The sequence below is a fragment of the Phoenix dactylifera genome, chromosome 2 (genome assembly GCF_051530095.1).
Source record: "Phoenix dactylifera cultivar Ajwa chromosome 2, Ajwa_hap1_PhDact_Kaust_v1.1, whole genome shotgun sequence".
Classification (NCBI taxonomy): Eukaryota; Viridiplantae; Streptophyta; class Magnoliopsida; order Arecales; family Arecaceae; genus Phoenix; species Phoenix dactylifera.
The window spans coordinates 53,434,088-53,455,147 of record NC_143191.1 but is presented as its reverse complement, the minus strand read 5'-3'; the positions used below and the strand labels follow the sequence as shown (position 1 = coordinate 53,455,147).

Here is a 21,060-nt window from a genome sequence, read left to right as displayed (position 1 = left end):
ACTTCTTGCCCTACTAACAGCTACCCTAGGTGTACAATTAAGCATAAATTCTTTTACTAAACTTAGGTATGAATAGATTTTTATATAAATCATGAATTTTATAGCAATCCAATTATTCATTTCTATTGCAGGTCTATATGCTAGATATCATGAGGGCAAAAAAAACAACCACCACCATGTTATATCTCTAACTAATTATTATTTAATCCTGTTACGTTTATCCTATTAAAACGCTATAACGGCCGTCACGGAGAGCGTGAGCGCGCGCGCGCGAGAGAGAATGAGAGAGAGCGGGGGAATGGAAGAGCTCCCGGGAGGCCTCGAGCGGCCGGAAGTCGCCTGAGACGAGGGAGCGGTGGAGCTCCGAGAGGTCTGCAACGACCATGGTGCAGTTGACCCGTCGCCGGACGAACCGCTTGGCGGCGGCGGAGGAGGAAGAAGGAGGAGGGGCCGGTGGAGGCAGCGAGGCAGGGTCCGGGAGGGCGGCGCCGCGGTAGGGATGGCGGTGGCGGACGCCATCCTCCATCCATTCGGCCACCTCGACGAGACCCTGCGCCACCGGGTCGTACTCGAGACCCCGGGAATCGAACACGCAGAAGCCGTTCCGCATCGATCTCAAAACGGTGTGCTCCTCCAAGTACTGCGTCCGCCCGTCCTTCCCTGTGATTCCGAGAAATTCAGAGGAAGAAGGGAAAAAAAATTAGATCAATCGAAGAGATTTCCATGATAAATGTCTGGAAAAATCGAAACTTCTGATCGGAAATATGAAGAAAAGACATCAAATATGTATACCGTAACGAGATCCAAAATCATGAACTTTTTTTTCTTAAAGAAAACGCATATCTAGTTCGAAAAGTTGGTGCTTTCATGAGGAATTATATCCATGAAAGGCTTTTTCTTCTTTTTTACACATATTAAGGTGGGCGTTGCTCCGAAATGTTCGTTTTTTTGCAGGGAATTGTCGGAAAGAACTGAGGCTTTTTTTTTTGGCGGCGGGGGTTTTGGAGCAGAGAGTTGGAGGGAAAAGAACAGGAGACATGACACGTAAAAATCACTAGAATTATTTGCAAAATAATGCAATCTCAGTTCAAAAATTCGGAGTTTTTAAGGAAGCAAAACAACCAAGAAGGGGAAAAAGAAATCATACTCCCATCACAAGCTCTAAATTTTTGAAGCTCACGCAAGCCGCAGTTTCAAAGATCAGAGCTTCTGAGAAGAAATCTGGAGAAAAACGATTTATACCCCGTCGAAAGTTTAAAAATTTTACTGAATAACACAAATCAAGTCCGAGAAAACAGAGTTTTTGGCTTAAAAGCTGGAGAAAAACAACTAAATAAGAAGGAAAAATAATCAATAACATCAACAAAGCTAACCCACTACGAAAGTTCTAATCTTTGTGATTTTTTTTTATTTCCAGAAGAGACGTACCGGCAGGAGAGGCAGTGTGGGCAAAGGGGACATAGCCAGACTGAGCAAAGACGGAGTACATAAGATTAAGCAGCGAACTCTTCCCCTATTTATAGAAGAGAAAAATTATAAATAGAGAAGAAAAGTATTGTCATTGACCTGTAATTCATGCTCTCCCCTTTCTTGTAATTATTTCCAAAAATATATTGTCATTACCTCCTATAAATGAAATACACGGCAGGCCACACAAGGTATGCGAGTTCTTTGCCGTTACTCAATTCAGCATTCTCTCTTTCATAGTATTAGAGCCTTCTAAACGATGCACGTCATCACCATGTCCTCCCTTTCTTCCAGCCCAAACACACCTTCACTCACCACTACTCAAAACACCATTCCTCCTACTAGCCAGCCCAACATTCCTCAAGTCTCTACCCCGGTCAGCATGCACAACCTTGTCACTGTCAAACTCACCACCGACAATTATCTTCTTTGGAAAACTTAGATCATACCCTACCTACCTGGCCAACAATTGTTTGGTTATGTTGATGGAAACTTTTCCATACCTCCGCAATATATTGAGTCACCTAACACATCTTCCTCACCCTCTGACCGTACACTTAATCCATCCTTTCAATTGTACTTCCAACAAGACCAAGTCCCCTTGAGCACCCTTATTTCTTTTCGACAGTGTCATGGCCAAGGTTGTTGGCTTGACAAGTTCCCGGGCTCTTTGGGTGGCCTTGGAGCATATGTTTTTTTCTCACTCTCAGGCTCGTGTGATGCAAATCCGCTATCAGCTTTCGACCATCAAAAGGGGCAACTCCTCCATTTCTGTTTATTTTCGGAAAGTTAAATTTCTTTATGATGTTCTCGCTGCTATTGGCCAACCTCTCAAAGATTTTGAAGTTGTTAAATTTCTTTTAGCGAGACTTGAATCTTCCTATAAATTGATAGTTATGGCAATCAATACCAGAGTTAATGCTATGTCTCTTGAAGACATTTATAGTCATCTTTTCGATCAAGAGCTCCATCTTGATCACCTCCATTCCGTTGCAGAGGTGAATGTCGACTCAGCAAATATTGCTACATGCAATGATTTCAACTGAGGAAGGGGGTGGATGTTCCAATCAGTAGCAGCAATGCGCCAACCCCCATAACAACAATCATAGACGAAGTCGTGTCCATGATCGTGACCAGCCCTCCTCCTCTCCTCGCCCAACCTGTCAAGTTTGCGGCAAACCTGGACATATTGCAGTCCAATGCTGCCACCGGTATGATGACACTTATCAAGGTGCACCTCCTCCTCCTATTGTGGCCTATGTTGCTACGCCTCAAATTCAAAGAGATCATAGTTGGTATCCTGACACAGGCGCTACCAATTATTTAACCAATGATTTACATAATCCTAATCTTCATGCTGAACCGTACTATAGAACTAATTAGATTCAAAAGGGTGATGGTACATGTTTAAAAATCTCTAATGTCGGTACGACTCATTTATCCTTATCCCCATCTAATTTTCGGCTTAATCAGGTTCTTCATGTACCGGAGATTAAAAAAAAAATTGTCTCTGTTAGTCAATTTACCAATAGAATAATATTTTTCTTGAGTTTCATTTTGATTATTTTTCTGTAAAGGACGAGTTTACACGAAAGGAGCTGTTCAAAGGCAAGACTAAGGGAGGGCTCTATGCTTTTCCATCCAATTCCGTCCAAGCCAATAGCCCCCAAGCTCTTGTTGCCCAACGTGTTCCCTTTGAGGTTTGGCATTTGCGGCATGGTCATCCATCCTATCAAATCGTGAAGCAAGTCGTGTCTCAATTTTCTCTTTCAATTTCCAATAATAAAATTCATGTCGTGTGTGTTGCATGTCAACAAGAAAAAAGTCACTGTTTACTTTTTTATTTGTTTGAGTCTTAATTTGTGGACCCCCTTGATTTAATATATTTTGATGTATGGGGACCCTCTCCTGTCATGTCCATTTCAAAAAATAAATATTATGTTTCCTTTGTCGATGATTTCTCTAAGTATGTTTAGTTTTTTTCTCTAGCAAGTAAATCTGATGTTCTTTTTATTTTTAAGTCTTTCAATTACATGTTGAACGGCTTTTTAATCGCCAAATCAAATCCGTCCAAATAGAGTGGGGTGGTGAATTTCGAAGCCTTAACACATTTTTTAGTTCCATTAGAATTACTCATCGCATTACTTGTCTATACACATCTGCTTAAAATGGAGCTATTGAGAGAAAACATAGGCACATTGTTAAAATTGGCCTCTCTCTCTCTCTCTCTCTTCTCCCATGCCTCCATACTACACATTTATTGGAAATATGTTTTTCAAATGGCCGTATTTTTAATTAATCGCCTTCCCACTACTCTCTTAAATTTGGCACACCCTATGGCAAACTTTTGGGTCAACCTCCTAATCTTTCTACTTTTAGGGTTTTTAGTTATGCGTGTTACCCATTTTTATGGCCATTTAATCATCATAAAGTTGAGTTTCAGTCAAAACAATGTATTTTTTTAGAATTTAGTTGGAATCACTATGGCTATAATTGTCTCGACCCTTCCATGGAAAAACTTCTTATTTCTAGGCATGTTATATTCAATGAATGAGTCTTTTCTTTTTAAAAATATAATCCATGTGCTATTTTTTCTCCACCTAATGACTCACGACATGCTATTCTTCCAGGTCAATTTTTTCTCAAATCAGTTTCTCCTTTTATTCCTTCCATATCCACGTATTCACCTTTCAATTCAGATGATGGTCAACCTTCCCTATCTCCTATAATTTCTCCACCTTCCCTATCTCCTATAATTTTGAATTCCTCTCCTTCTTTAGCACCTTCCATATCTCCTATAAATCTGAATTCCTCTCCATCTTTAGCCCCTTCAATTTTGGTTGACACTTCCTTATCCTCCAAGATTCCTAGCCAACCCTCATCACTACATAATCCCACCAATTTTGTAGCCCCCATTAATTCAAATCTCTCTCCACATATCAACCCCATTTTAACCGACTCTACCTCTTACACTTTTACTTAAATGGCCCGGATATCTCTCCCTTGGATCAAGCTTAATCCGACAACTCACTCCCTATGATTCGGACTCACAAAATGTTCACAAGATCTTAGAATAACAACTCAACCGAAAGTTCCCATGGATAGCATGGTACGGTATCCTTTACTCTATGCCTTTCTCGCCGAAATTTTCTCTATTCCAAAGGATCCTGGTTGTTACTCGGTTGCCTCCAAATACCCCGAATGGCATGCTGCCATGGATATGGAATATTTAGCCCTTATGCAAAATGGTACTTGGTCTCTAGTCAAACCCACGGACTCTATGAACATTATTGATTACAAATGGGTATTCGTACTAAACGAAAATCTGATGGGATTGTTGGCCGTAGAAAAGCTCGTCTCATTGCCAAAGGATTTCATCAACAACCTGGCATCGACTATGACGAGACTTTAGTCCTGTTATCAAGCCCCCTACTATTAGGCTTGTTCTTGCCTATGCTATTTCGTGTGGTTGGTCTTTGCATCAAATAGACGTCCAAAATGCATTTTTACATGGTGTTCTTTGTGAAGAGGTCTACATGAAGCAACCTCCGGGTTACACAAATGATCAGTTCTCTAACTATGTGTGTCATCTCCACAAGGCCCTCTATGGTCTCAAACAGGCCCCTCGGGTGTGGTATGCCAGACTCAGTGGCTGGTTACTTGCCTATGGCTTTCTCAACTCTAATCTAACTCTTCACTCTTTCTCTACCAAAAAGGGTCAGTTCAGCTTTTTGTCCTTATTTACATTGATGATATAATTATTACTGGGTCTAACAATGCTACAATTTCAGATTTTATTCAAACACTACGTGCTATGCAGTGAAAGATCTCGGCAATCTTTCCTATTTTCTTGGTGTGAAGGTTATTTTTGTTTTTGAAGGACTCTTGCTTAGTCAGCAGCAAGATATTTATAATCTTCTCAAACACACCAACATGCTAGAGTCCAAGCCATCTAAATCACCAATGTCATCCTTCATGCAGTTTTCCTTATTTGATGGAGTTTTCTTCTCTGATTTGCATCTTCACCGCAATATAGTTGGCTCTCTGCAATATTTATCTCTTACCCGCCTGAATATTGCCTTCTCTGTCAACAAAGTATGTCAGTTTATGCATTGATTTACGGATCAACATTAGAGTATTGTCAAATGGATTTTATGGTACTTGAAAGTTACCATTCATTTTCAGATGCTGACTAGGCTAGCTCTCCCGAGCAAATCCACCGGACCTTATTGTGTGTTCTTTGGCCGCAACTTAATCTCTTGGTCCTCCAAGAAACAACCGACAATTGCTTGCTCTTCCACTGAAGCCAAATATAAGGTTGTTGCTAATGCCGCCTCTAAATTGTTGTGGTTGAAGTTCCTGCTTCATGAACTTCAAATCCGTTCTCCTCTCTGCCCAGACTAATGGTGTAACAATGTTGGCGCCCCTTATCTCTTGGCAAATTCGATTTTTCATGCTCATACAAAACATGTGGAGATTGATTACTACTTTGTTCGGAAACAAGTTCAAAAATAAGCTTTGGATATTCGATTTCTCTCCAGCCGAGATCAACTTGCGGATGCCCTCACAAAACCTCTCCCTGCTCCATGGTTTCTTAAGCTATGTAACAAGCTCAACATGGCCTCTCCTCCTTTAGAGAAGAAAAGAATGGTAAATAAAGAAGGAAATAATTATCATTGGCCCGTGATTTATGTTCTCCCCTTTATTGTACTTATTTTCAAAAACATATTGTAATTACATCCAATAAATGAAATACATGGCAGACCACACAAGGTGTGCAAGTCCCTTGCCATTACTCTATTTGGCATTCTCTCTTTCATCCCCGAACCCGCAAAGCCAAGTAGCAATATCGTTATGACCGGTGGAATGTCGGTCTCCTGCTTCGAGATCCCACTGACGGGGAACCAGAGATCCCTTGCTCTATAAGTAAGCAGCCTGTGCCGCAAATCATCGAGCGACTCGTGCGCCACCACCGCTAGCCTCTCCAGCTCCCACACAATGTGAAGCCTTGGAGTTAGACTGGCAAAAGCCCTTGAGGAGAAGACCTTCGGCCGCCCACGACCATCGAACTCGGTGAGGGACCGCCACTAGCAGATAGAGGAGAACAGCTCCTTTCGGTGATCGTTGTCGCCACCGCCACCCCTTGCGTCGTCGTTGAGGAGCGGCAGTATGGTGCTTCGTATTCCCTCTATTTTGTTCCGGCTTTGTTGTGCCTCTCTTTTTTATATATCCTCCGCTTTCTTGCAGGCTTCCGCTGATACGCTCAGAGGCGGCTCTTATTTTTCCTTTTTTTGGCCCCAGCGGTCCTTCTTTATTTTTTTTTTCTTTCTTTCTTTCTTTTTTTACTTTTTTGCAGCAGTAGCTCATGCTATGCACGAATGAGTACACCCATAAGAGTCATAAAGAAGAAGAAGACAGAGAGCGAAGGAACGGAATTGAAACTCTTCCACAGAATTCTCCTGAATGGTGTGCCGCGAAGGAGGTAACCCAATCTGCCGCACTGTCGGTCTCCTGAGACACATGAGAGGCATGAAAAGCCATGAGCCCTTGATGGGGACATCAGAGCCCTTCATCCAGATGATCCTGAGCCTCCGGATTGGTCAGACCCGAATTTGGTCTATTTAAGTCCGAGTCATTTTCTTTTATTGCATTATTTACTTTTGTCTTAGTCAAGTCAATTTGGTCAGTTATTTTGTTATCAGACTAGTCAATTGGATTTATGTAATTGGGTCAATATGTAAGGTCTATATAAAGACCACCCCTCTCATGTATGAGGAATTGATGATTGAATGAAAAAACCCTAGCCTCGTTCTTGTTCTTCTTGTTCCTCCTCCTCCCCTTCTTTTCTTCCTGCGTCTCTATAACATCTTCTTTCTTCTCCCTCCCTTATTCTTCCTCCTTCTCCTCTTTCCCTACACTTGTTCTACATCAACTTGGTATCAGAGCTTCGGCTTTGCCCCTGCTGCCAAAGCCACGATCCAGATTCTTTTCTCTCCCTTGATTCTCACTCAAAAGAAAGGGGTTCCTCCCTCTCGGTTTCACCAGTGAACGGAAAAAAAAAGAAACCTCTGCGGCGGGATCCTCCACCGCCCATCACACCCGCGACCACCATCACTCCCGCTCGCCGCCGCAGGCCACCTGCGGTCACCACCTCAAAGTGAGGTCAGGTCCCCATCCTCCCTCTCGGTTGTCACGGAGAACAAAGGAAGGGCCCTACCGGAAGATTTCCCCTTCTGCCCGTCGCCGTGTCTACGCCAACTGCCGCCCCCCTCGCAGCGCCACCGACTCGCCACCAGAGATCGTCGCGTCCCCATGAGAGCGCTGCCACCCCGAGTGTCTTGAGTCTGCCACCAACCATCGGCGTCGGGTCCATAAAGGGGACTGCCGCCGACCTTCGCCACAAGCCACGAAGCCGTGGCCGTGATTTCGCCGCCGCTGCAGGTCGCGGAGCCGCCGTCGTGATCCTTGCCCCGGCCTGCAGCCACTGCCGCGAAAATCGACACCCTCCCGAATCCGTTGGGAGGTTGAAGAAGGAATCAGGGTAACGGGCAAGTTTTCAACCCGTTAACCCACAACCCGGTAACCCGGGTCCAAAAAAAAAAAAAACAACCGTGCCTTGCATGTGAGGACTAACGGGTTATCAGAGCGGGTCACGCCCGACAACCTGAATCCGACCGGATCCAAGGTAAAGAATGCACGTGACCTCACGTGTCTAAAAAAAAAAGTAAAAAAAAAAGAGAAGAAAAAAAAGAGAAAAAAAAGAGAGTAAAAAAAAAAAAGGTTACCTCTTCGTCTTCCCCGAGCCATGGCCGTCGTCGCTTCACCGTCGTCACGCCACCGCCGCTCGGTTCCCGCCTCGCCGCCCAAGCCCGAGCCGCCTCCCGCCTCCCGTCTTCGCCGGTGCCGCCCCGCCCTGAGCTCCCCGCCGAGCTGAATCGCCTGCGCACGCCTCGCCGCCGTCGCCACCCGAGCACCTCCTCTGTGATCTCCCCTTTAGAATGCTGCCACCCGAGGACCACCACCTCGGTCTCCCCCACTGCCGCCACTTCCTAGCTGCCGCGCCGGTCGTGCCGCCGTTCTTCTCCTAGCACGCTGCCACCGAACCACAGAGCCGCCCACCCCTGTGCTTCCTTCTCAGCGCCGAGATCCATCCCCCTGCCTCTGCTCTGCCGCCGGCTGTCCCCATCCCGAACCCTCATCACCTTCCGCCTCCCCTCATCCCTTTTTTCTTCGGCCACTGCAACTCACCCGAGCCCAACACCCCACCAAAATCTCACCTAAGTCCACAGTCCCCGCTCCTACAAAGGCCCGATCCACCACCTCCCCACCCCTTCTTCAATTTAAGGCCCAACAGGCCCTGCCGTCATCAGACTTAATCCTATACAGGCTGTTTACATCCGTCCCCTCAGTTTGCAGGACGGTCAGACCCACCCAATTGCAGTGATCCAACACAAGTTAAAGCCAACTGAAGAGGCCATCAGCTGCAACTGCGCTCCTGATCGTCGCCCCAGCCCACGAGCGAACGACTCTGGTCGTCTGCTTCACGACAGGTGATAGGTTTCCACTTTCTTGGACTTGTTCATTTAATTATGTTCTAGTTCTCTTGCATGATAGCCATATTCTTGAAACTTATTTTTGTTGTCAAAATTCAGAATAAAGAACCCCTACTTTCAAACCCATTCTATTCGCCTTTTAAAATCTAGATATTAAATTAGCACACCCTAGCAACTGGACGTTTGTTAACATTCTTCGATTAGATTACTTTAGGATCAGAACAACTGTACAACTTGATTGCAATCTAATTTCTTAAATTGAATAATCTTAACCCTTAATTCCGAATAACCAAGCCACTTCACATAGACCTCTTTTTCATATCTCATCAGTATAGAGTCTTCGAGTCTGCACAATCATTTGCATCACATCCACACTCATTGCATCAAGAAATCAGCAATTGTAGTCACTTTAATAACTTAAAATATAAATTCCTTGCTGATTTACACAGACGTTATAAAGAGTTAAGTGAAAGAGATTACGTCATGATAAGAATTAGGCTTGAACGATTTTCTTCGGAAACATTTAAGAAATTGCAAGCTTGTAGTGTGGAACCGTTCAAAATCTTAAAGAAAATCAGTTCGAATGCATATGTTGTGGATCTCCCTGATGACTATGGGATTAGTGCGATATTTAATAATGAAGATTTAGTCCCATACAAAAAAACAATATTCATTCTTTCTGACCTCTTTATTGATATACCTGCCCATGTTGGACACCCTGACCTATTACCTGCTGTTGAGCCGCCACCTCCCAAATTTCATGCACGCAGAGAACAAATAGAACATATATTGGATGAGCAGGTTATTTCAACCAGGAATGGTGGTTACCAACGTTACCTTGTTCGGTGGAAAGGTCGACCAAAGTCTGACGTGATGTGGATTTCTAGAGCCCAGTTGCAGCACCTTGACCCCGATCTTCTGAAGCAGTACAATAGCCGGCCAGATCTGTACTCGACGGGGTCGAGTTTTTTTCCACCCGGGAGGAATTGATGGGGACATCAGAGCCCTTCATCCAGATGATCCTGAGCCCCCGGATTGAGTCAAACCCGGATTTGGTCCATTTGAGTCCGAGTCATTTTCTTTTATTGCATTATTTACTTTTATCTTAGTCAAGTCAATTTGGTCAGTTATTTTGTTATTAGCCTAGTCAATTAGGTTGATGTAATTGGGTCAATGTGTAAGATCTATATAAAGACCACCCCTCTCATGTATGAGGAATTGATGATTGAATGAAAAAAACCCTATCCTCCTTCTTGTTCTTCTTCTTCCTTCTCTTCCCTTTCTTTTCTTCCTGCGTCTCTATAACCTCTTCTTCCTTCTCCCTTCTCCCTTCTCCCTTCATTGTTCTTCCTCCTTCTCCTCTTTCCTTGCACTTGTTCTACATCAGCCCCTTTACAAGCTCATGCATACACTACAGGAAAAAGGAGTATTGCCAACACTAGATAAAAGCGTCGACATTTTTTTCTCAATGACAAAGCTTGCCGACAATTCTAAAAAGTGTCAGCAAATAATGGGCTCCACCAACGCATTAGTTAGCGTTGCCGGAAGCTGCCCATTACTGACGCTTATACGTGTCAGAAGGGTTAATCACCTCCTAACTCTCAGATCCGACTCAAGACAACAAGAACATAGATCTGCGAGGTTCAAAGTTTCTAAGAAGAAGGAAAAAAAAGACCCCATTGCTACTTTTAAAGATATATACCAAAAATCACAAACAAAAACACCAAAAAAATTCACAAAAAAAACATAAATTCACACAGAAACAAGCATCAACGTGTAGATTGAATAGATCCAAACCACAGAACACCAATCCTTACCATCCTACAGCTGAAAACGCCTTTGTATCTGAAACGAGGAGAAGAACGCAAGCGAGAGCTTTGAGGGTTAATTCTCCCCTCGCCCCTGTCACTCTCACCTTCCCCCACCTAGACCCAGTCATGGCCTCCGCTATCCACAAACCATGCCCACCTTGCCACCCTCCTTCAACTCTGCCAAACCCTTGATTCTGAACCTGGATTTCGAGCAAAGAGGGAAAGGAGCCGACGATGCTTAAAAGTGACGTCGAAATCCAACTTACTAAAACCTCTTATTAACACTAATTTTCCCCCGATTAACCACCTTTAGGTCACTTGGACCAAACGACGCTTAAAAATATCGTTGGAATCCATGGTCCACCGCCCACCTAACTGCCCCTGTAAAAGGCTAAGGCGATGGAACCCTAGCTAGGATGAGAGAGTGAGAGAGAGAGAGAGAGAGAGAGAGGAGAAGGGGACATTCAAGATGCTGATCTCTCCCTCCACCAAATGCTCCAAGGTACGATCTTTCCCCTAATTTCCCCTAGTTTCTCTTCTTTTTATTTTGGGGTTTTCTACCTTGGTTTCCATCTAATCGAAGATTTTGCTGGATTTCGGCTGGGATCCATGGGCATATTTTTTTCAACCATCTAATCAAAAATATATTTTTTAAAAAATCTAATTTTCAATCATAAAAATATTAAAAAAAATTTGAAAATTCTTTTTGGTTGATCATATCTTTTCTATAAACCAAACTGTTCGTGTATCTAGTTGCATTCGAGCATATTAGTCCCAAAGCATTTAGCCGAGAAGCTCCACCTCAACATTACTGATTTACTCGTAGGAACTTTGGAACCCTCTGGATCCAAAGGAATCACTTCGCACCAGAGAAAGCAAAACGCCAAACATTACAAAGAAATACAGGGGAAACAAATGTAGAAAAAAGAAACACAAAATACAGAAGGTAAATCAAACCTAAAATTAGCCAGAATTATCCGCAACTTATAGCCAATTCTAAATTATCGTAGATTTAGTAACCCACCGCCTGAAGTAACAAAGTATCAAACAATAACTATAACTAAATCCCCAACGAGCAAGATCATTTTAAACATTTTGCAATTTTAAGAGAGATATTGCATCTGATTTGCATCAATAAAAGTAGAGGCCAGTAAAACACTTCATTTCCTTCTCTCAAAGTTTCGAAGTTGCTGGACTTTAATAACATACTACATTATACTCTTAACAGAAAGCTCATACAAAAGACACTTTCAAGATAAACAAACCAAGAATGAATTCTATTGAAACCTCAAAAAGAAAACTCATGCTATACAGGAGGTAAAAAAGACTGTAGCCTGTGCTTTTAGTCACCTGCAACAATACATAATTTGACATTAAATGGGCCAAAATCATTTCTTCTCCCTTTCTGGTATTCATAAACTGATGACAAATGATCCACATCTGGATTCCATAGATCCACCGGTGGTAGGAAGCCAGAGACTTGTTTTAGAACCAAAATGCACCCCGGTATGATGTCTTCCACAAAACCCGCCTCTTTATTTGGTACCACCCCAACCCAACACTACTGAACCGACTGGACCCGACCGGACAATAACACGACGCCCCAACTGACATTTGACTCGGCCCCTTCAGCATAGCTGGGCCACCATCCTCCAATGTCTGCATAACCTGCAAGTTGGGTTCAAGAAATCTTATATTACACAGCGCAACAAAATTGAACATATATGCAATTAATCTCAGGCATTGGTCATATGCACGCCATCTAACCTTTTAGCTGAAGTTGAATCCACCAGATGGAACTTGGACCTGCTCGTTGTTCCCAAAATTGAATCCAGTTTGTGCAGCATCACCTGTAGGCATGGCATCATCTTCCTCCTCCAACCAATATGTCTCAAGGATCTTCACAGCCTTCTCATAGATCTCAGTGTTGTCATGGCTCTGAAGATTCTCAATCTTCTCCAAGCCCTCAGCTTCATCAATCATCTGCGCATACAAGTTCACGCCCCCAGTTGTCCCCAAGTTCTTTTCAGCTTCACCAACCTTCAGGATGTTTTCGAGCCCTTCCAAACAAACTGTGACAATTCTTGGGTCCGGGCAAACAAGGAGATCACACAAGGGCTTGATGCATCCCTGGCTCACCAGAAACCTGGACCCAGTTCACAACCACCAACCATGTCAAGTTAAAAGCTGCAAGAAACCTCCAAACATGAAAAAGTAACTGATAAATGCTTTTGGGATGGAGAGCACATACTTTATTTGATCATGGGTGCCCCCAGAAGTTGCATTTGAAATGGCCCACGCAGCCTCTTTCTTGATATCAAATTCAGCAGTCTGCAGCAGGTGCACTAAAGGACCAATGATACCCGCAGCAATCACAGCCTGGGATTCAGTGATATCAACTATTCTTAGAATGATAAGGAAATTTGGTAGTGCAAAAAAAAAGGTCATTGCACTAGTATTTAATAATTCAATGAAACATAAAAGTTCCACGTATTTTAACCTTAAAGTCAAAGTTTTCTCAAGAGATTATGATTATGTTTCTATAAGCACAAGAAGTGGCCTCTTCTCACGCCATCAAATATATTGCTGGCAATCTCATGATGTAAAAAAGAAATTAGTATCTAATCAAATGCCTCTCATTTTCATCTTCCGTACCTGTATCTGATCCTTATTCCCTGCTGTGATATTTGATATGGTCCAGCAAGCTTCCTTCTTGATGGATTTCTTATGATTGTGCGTCAAGAGGCTCAGGAGGCAAGGAAGTGCTTGATGATTGATAACATACTGGAGAGAGGAAAAAATATATTGTATGATGGACATAGGATAACGAGACTAGAAGGACAAGTACAACAATGCATATCCTAAGCAAAATTTCTTCAAAGCAAGAACCCACACATTTGAATACAGCAAGCTAAGGTGAAAAAAGAAAAGCTGATCATATTTAGAGAAAGCAGATATGACATCAGCAGCACGATGTGACATAATTATCATAAAGAAACAGCAAATTGAACCCAACTAAAGCTAAAAGTGAAACAAACTCCTCAGCTAATAAATACTAATTCAAGAAAATATATCACCAATATATGAATGATATTTTAAGAAAATTAAGTATAAAAAGTATGCATGTAACGTTATGTTACACATAGAAAAAGTATGCAAAATATGCTTGCTTTCTGACTTTCAGACATCAGCAGAATAAAAAATAGGAAATCTGTACAATTTCATGGACTAAACCACATTTTTTTCTTCAACTCATTCATCTGATACCAAAGTGACACAAAAAACTTATTGTCGTTCTTCGTTTCTAATAGACATCTCAGTTTCCAACATTAACTAATTTCACTTGTGTTCCCAAAAGAACTTCACAGCTAACGAGAAAGTGTCCACTTGTAACATAGCATGCAGAAAAGATAAAAATCCAGCAGCTTGGAGTTACTCCCAAAAGACTAATTAGTAACTAAAGATATACAACATCTGACACAAGAAATTTTGTTGCTATTCCAAAGCATTGTTACATTTGCATGAATACTTCTCAGCAAATTCCAATATTATTCTAGTTTTCAGTACACTAATCATCCAAAGTGCAGCACCGAAACATCCAAGCAGACAAATTATGTTGTAATCCTGTTACAGAAATTTGAATTGCTGAAAGAAAGGTGACCACCAGAATCGCAATAAAGTTTTTGACTGAAAGCAAGATCATTACTTTGTGAATATTAAGAGTTCTACTTTAAAACTTGTTAACATGTACAGAATTTGCTCCACTTTGATCTTGGTTTATAATTTAACTCCTCCATCACATCAGCATCAGTGAATTCTATCCTTCTAAAGACATAGCAAAAAGTTTTATCGAAGCCCAACTATATAGCTATATGACATCTGCACATCTCAGAAAAATGCATTTGAAACACCACCCATCTATGGTGATCACTTGGGATTATCCAATCATATTGGCATACAGGAATCTGAGATGCATCTAAAAGGTGGCTGTCTTTCTGATTTACCCTACTCCTCCCTTTCTCCAGTTCCTAACCCCTCAGCTGAACGCTCATCTTGTTTTTCACACAGGTAATGACCAGAAAGCTGCACATCTAAAGATCCCTAAACCTTTCACATATCTTTATTTGCATATTATCGATAATCCAATCAGTCCAAATGTAACCATGCAGACCCACAGGGAAAAGGCAACACAAGTAAGTGCAAGCCAAACAAGAAAATGATGTTACATAGGGTAAATCCAACCAAGTGTCTATGTATGGTGATAGAGGGTATTGAAACTACCATTAGCAAGAGCATTGCAACCACCACATCTTTGAAAGGGCAAAATAAGGTTCCCAACAATGGTCAAACATGAAAGCATGCTATAAGCATCACAGTGGGAAATATCATATGTTTTATGCCAAATTATCATTCAGATTTGTTAGTAAAAACAACATAAAAACATCAGAGGTACTCACCTTGCATGCTTCTCAAAATTCTATTTAGCAATTTATAGAGTACATGCTTGTCAAAAGGCATCAAGCACAATATTATAAAACAATGCAAAACAATAACAAGAAGTACATGATTAATGGTTGTTATGATACCTGTGTCTGCACATCATCCCCAGTGACAATGTTACCAACAGTCCGAAGAGCTGGAATAAGCACGGAAGGTGAAGGATGCCTGAAAAGAGAATCAACTGAATTAAGAGAACATTCAAAATAAAGTAAAATTTCCATAAAAATTCTAAACAAATAAGTAATACATACAGAAGCAGCTCTACAAGCCGAGGGATGACACCCGCTTCAATTACAGCTTGGATTTTGTCGTTGGTACCATCAGACAGATATGACAATGCCCAGCATGCATCAGTCAGGACTTCCTCATCATTTGAATGAATAAGGCGCTCCAGGGCAGGAAGAGCTGGCCTGACCTGCTCATAAAAAAAAAACACAAACCTTCACTGCAAGCACAGACACACTGCAAGATCATTAACAACAGAATCACACTACCATCAGCCAAACCTGCTCAAAAACTGGTTGTGGCTTTCCCCTGCAAAAGTTCGATAGAGTCCATGTGGCATTCCTCAACATCGAAAGCTTGGCATGCTCGTTCAGCTGAGCCAGCAGCGGAATCAATGCGCTGTTGCCCAAAACAAGATCACGGCATCTTGGGGAATCACCGGCAACGTTTCCCAAAGCCCATACCGCCTAAAATTCAATACAGTAGCACAAATAAGCTAAATTAGAAGCCCCAAAAAATAAACTTGTTGAGAGTTATCAACATATGTATTTATTTATTAAAAAAAATCCAGATTCTAAATATACAGATCCCTGTGTACCTGCTCACGGACATCATCACTCGGGGAACTGAGAAGCTTAACGAATATCGGAACAGCCCCATGATCTATCACAACCTTGGTGTTCTCTGAGGTCCCTGAGGCGATGTTGGTGAGCGCCCAAGCTGCTTCAAACTGCCCAAATTACACCCAGTAAGCACAAGGATCAAATAAATAAATCAAACAACAGCACAAACCAAATTCGTTTCGATAGAATAAGTTCTGACCTGAAGTTGGGGAAAATCTTCCCTTGTAAGAAATTCCACGAAGCGAGGAACCACTCCAGCTTGGATAACCTCCTCAATTGGAGGGCTTCGTTCTTTTTTAAAATATAATAATACAATTAAAACAATTAATTCTCAAAAAAAAACACACAGATGAGAATATTTTATTGAAGACGAGGTACCACGAAACCATTAAAAATGAGGAAAAGAGAAATATTTGATCAATCAAATACCTATAGAAAGAAGTTTTCGGAACTGTGTGGTTGCCTCCAGCTGAAGCGTGCTGTCGTCCGAATAAACCCCCGCCACCATAGCCGGAAGGCTCTCCAGCTGCGAATTCACAGGAAATCAAGAAGGGATCGCCAGCTCCAAATCCCAAACCCTAGACCTACAACTAGGAAAACCCTAGCAAACCCATCGGTCGGGCCGATCTGGCGATCCAGGATCCTAGAACTACAGATCAAAAGGGCAAAGTAAATCACCTTCTTCTCGAGGGCGGAGGTGTGGATCGAGGAGGGGGGGAAGGGCTGAGCCTGCATGCCCTCGCGGCGCTTCTTCTGGAGGCTCTCCTCCCGGCGGCTCTTCCGGATCTCAACCATGTTGTCCTCCCTCCGACGGCGGCCCTCCTCCGCGTCCACCGCTACCTTGTACTTGTTCCGGCGGACCTCCGCCCTCTCGCTCGGCCTCAGCGACATGGCTCCGGAAACCAGAGAACAAAGAAGAGAGACCTAGAAGAGAAAGAAACCCTGGACGAAGAAAAGGTAGGCTGAGGGCAAAACCCTAACCCTAGCAGAGCTCGAGAGAGAGAGAGAGAGAGAGAGAGAGAGAGAGATGCAAGAAGGAGAGGAAAAAGGCCTGATGGTCCCTTTTTTTATAGGTTGAAAGAGACGACGGGGGACGAAGAAACCCTAGAAGGCTTAGAACTTTTAGATAATTTCAAGACAAAGCGACTCAATTTCTACACCTCGATATGCACCGGAGTCACTTTTATGTGGGTCGCGCTTTCTTTCTGACAATTTTAGGTTGGGTGAAGAAGTGGGGGTTTTTCCTGAGTAGTCGGTCGAAATTTCTAGATGACGGTGGATCGAATAGCCGTAACGTGCTCTCGAGGCGGAGGACTATTAACCTAAAACTGTATACGTGGCTGATTCTGATTAGCTCAAAATTGACTATTGACTACGTGAGTACCTCAGTCGGAACCCAACTATAAATTGTTGGCCCCGCTGTATTTTGCGGTAGAATGGTCGGGTGAAGAAGTGGGTGTCCGGAATACAGATTCGTGAAAAACGGACGGTGGATACGGAAAGAATTGCGGTATCGTGTTCTCTCGGCATAGAATAAGGTAAACTCCATGAAGACGTGGAGAGTGTTGATTTGCTGATTTTGATTCAAGAAGCTGTTCGAGTCCGAGCTCTCGTGTGCCACGTGCCTAATTTTGCCAAATTAACCATCGCCTCGGGTAAGTTCGACCCGCTTTGGTTTAAATTTAACATAGGAAAGAGTCACGGATGTAAGATTTATTTACGATACCGCCACCGAACTACGAACGTCGGGAGGAATCTCGTCCGTTGGATGGCAACAGGTTGGGCGGTGGAGGAGACTGCCATTGGAATCTGGTTGCGGTTACTCTCAGGTGCGATGTTTGTCGAAGACTGACGATGACCGGTTGAATTATTAGACGGTCACACACTCACACGGAGCACCGGGCTGTGACGGGATTCGTATGTCCGGATTAACTTGGACATCGCCTTGAGTTAGGTTTTGGGTTAGTTTTCAAAGGACGAGAGTTTCTCAGGACTCACCATATTTATGTTCTCAATTATTTGATTAACTAGTCAAACACTGTTTAAAAATTAGTTAGTATCATTTGATGATTAATAGCTTCACCTTAATTTTTGCAAATTATTGCAAATAAGGGTATACACCTCTCATACATTTCCAAAATGTAGATTCAAGTAATTATAAAGTAGATGCATCTTCCCAAATTACATGATCATGCTGTTTGGAACAAGCGAATGTCGATTTCCATGCTTGCATAATATCATATTGTTTAAAAGGATATAATCGGCTTGACCCTATTTCTCCATATTTTGATTTAATAAGGCCGGCTATGTTCGATCATAAAATAAAAAGAAAAAAGAAAATAAAAAGATCATGCCATTTGCATCCTTGGCATCTTTTATATGATTAACCCATTAATATCCTAGGAAAAGTATAAGCCTAAAACATATAATAGTTTTTCACTTGGATGAAAACTAGAGTTTGATCCAATCCAACAAAGCAAGAAGGCCGCTTGGACAAATACCCTAGCCTTAGATTTTAGGACCAAGACTAGATCTTGAAATTAACAACATCAAGTTACTAGATGCACCAAGAAAAGTCACAATGAAATTGTTATCAAATCATGTTAACTATTCTGAATCTTGGTTATTATTCCATGTTATGTTTTTTCCAGTGCTTTTTTGTAAAATAAAACAAAAATCTTATATCAAATTGGATATTAACTTAACAAAAAAATCTTGAAAGTCCAATTTGTTAAGATAACGGGCTGTAGGTACTAGAGGCAACTCCAGTCTCAGATGCCAATGAGTCAAGTGGGCTGGGTTTGAGTTGGGTCAAAGCCATACCCAATTCTGTGCATAATCGGTCCATCCCAAGGTCCACCTAGCAACCTGAACCTGACCCATTTAAGTAGCTCAAGCCCACTTTGGATTTTTGTCTTTCATGGTATTCATTGTTTTTTAAAAAACGCTGGTTGCACTGTTTTGGATTACTAGTGCCTGCCTTTCTCAATCTCTATTAATCGAAATATGTAGTTACTGGATCAAATATCAAATATACATATAGTTTTTATCTATTTATGGCTTAAGCTAATTAGTCCGATCAAGGTCACAACTCTCAAGGGACGTTTGGTATGGGGTGATCGGCCCAGGATCAAGGGTGATGGGGGTGGAGGTGATGAGATCACCATATTTGGTTGCACCACGGTGATCCTACGTGGCAGTGATCCTAAATTACCTCCACTCCTCAAGTCACCCCCAACCCGGTGATAGGATATCCATCCTTGAGGTCGGAAATCCAAGATCACTCCATAGCAATGATCCTAAGTTAAAAATTATAGATTCAAATACCCCTCAATCTTTTTTTTTTTATCTCGAGTCGTTACCTCTTCCCTATCTTCGCTCCGATCTCTCCCATCTCTCTGCTCTCCTTTCCAGCGAGCGCAAAAGGAGTCCAAAGGCGACAAGCGGCTGTCGGCAGCGACTTCTGGCGGGGATCTGAGAGGTCTCAAAGATTCAGGCATGTACTCTCTGCTCTCCATCGCGTTCTTGTTTATCTTTTTTTTTGACTGAATTGATCTGTAAAAAAGAAAGGCCTCCGCCCAAAAAAAATCTTTCGGGAGGCAAAGAGAAGATAACCACAGAAGGCAAAAAGGCACCGACTTACGATGAAATAAAGAGAGAGGAGAGAAAGAGATTGAGAGAGAGAGAGAGGTCGGAAGGTTTCTTGCCCTGTTTTCTGTGACTGACCGTGACCAAAAGGAAGCAAAGGCCCCATATAAAACGGGAACAGGAGTTGGTTACGAGTCTTCCCCCTTGATGGAAGGGAGGTGGAGAGTTTCCTGGCGTGCAGAGGGGAAGGGAGGGAGGAGAGGGAGGCTCCTTGCCCTGTTTTCTGTGTCTGACCGTGACCAAAAGGAAGCAAAGGGCCCATATAAAATAGGAACAGGAGCTGGCTACGAGTCTTCCCCCTTGATGGAAGGGAGGTAAAGAGTTTCCTTCTGGTTGAGGGGTTGAATGGTTGCTGTGCTGTAATGTTGCAGTTGCTGCTTGGGTACTCGAAGGGAAGATGGTGGGATGAGATTTTTATTAGTTAGATGGAGTGAATTTCTCATAATGCCCTTGCCTTCTCTAGTGAATTTGTCCCTTTCTAAACAAATTATTTCCTTCACCTTGACCATGAAGTGCCATGGGATAACCTATTCCTATTCTGCTCTTGCTTGACATGGTAAAGATAAGTTCATAGATAAGTTCCTTATGTGGTTTACTAGATTATCATAGGTACAGATATTTACATGGACTTGGGTATGAATGTCAAGTGCAAATATGTGTCTCAATGTTAGATCCCTCTAATATTTAAGAATTTCTTCTTGTGGGCCCATTTTGAAGTGTCATACTTTAGGATAAATCAAAGATTCCAAATAATATTGTTGCCATCTCATAATGCCGTTGATGTCTTTAGGAAGGTTACATATTATGTACGTTCACATGTATGTAATACATACTTATGTACGCAAGCATGTAGTAGCCCACCATCATCTAAAGACATATTATTAGGAGGCTAAGAAGGACCATAACTAACATTGATCTTCTATAATTTATGGAGAGGCGAGAGAAATTTTCATATGTTCTTTAATTTCCAATCTTTTGGATGTATCCTTCATTAAGGTATAAACTATTCTCATAGCTCATGGATAGTCTTTTCAGTATTATTTGAAATTAATTTAGGTAAGATTAATCCACCATAATATGATTTTCAACTTAACCAAAACTCCTAGTATTACTTTAATGGGATGCAATCCAACAATAATCTAAGTTTAGTATGAGCGAAGTGCATATATCATGGTTAATTAGCACATATCTGTGTATCCCATACAATATATGAATAATGTAGATGTTTGCTCT

The 21,060-nt window shown here is 42.2% G+C and overlaps 2 protein-coding genes across 2 annotated transcripts; both read right to left on the bottom strand.

Moving 5' to 3' along the window:
• Positions 1-179: 179 nt before the first annotated feature.
• On the bottom strand, positions 180-8,653 carry LOC148714923 (uncharacterized). The gene is made up of 5 exons (XM_088714737.2): positions 8,567-8,653; positions 6,296-6,554; positions 4,313-4,317; positions 1,429-1,513; positions 180-660 (listed from the first exon to the last, which is right to left on the bottom strand). The coding sequence occupies exons 1-5, from the start codon at positions 8,651-8,653 to the stop codon at positions 218-220; spliced, it is 879 nt and encodes a 292-aa protein (XP_088570863.2). The 3' UTR covers positions 180-217.
• Positions 8,654-11,956: 3,303 nt separating this feature from the next.
• Positions 11,957-17,353, bottom strand: LOC103712421 (importin subunit alpha-1b-like). The gene is made up of 11 exons (XM_008798938.6): positions 16,858-17,353; positions 16,609-16,705; positions 16,379-16,470; positions 16,155-16,286; positions 15,838-16,023; positions 15,583-15,746; positions 15,418-15,496; positions 13,487-13,615; positions 13,083-13,210; positions 12,599-12,977; positions 11,957-12,499 (listed from the first exon to the last, which is right to left on the bottom strand). Exons 1-10 carry the CDS (start codon positions 17,068-17,070, stop codon positions 12,602-12,604), a joined length of 1,596 nt encoding a protein of 531 aa, XP_008797160.1. The 5' UTR covers positions 17,071-17,353; the 3' UTR covers positions 11,957-12,499; positions 12,599-12,601.
• Positions 17,354-21,060: the final 3,707 nt, after the last annotated feature.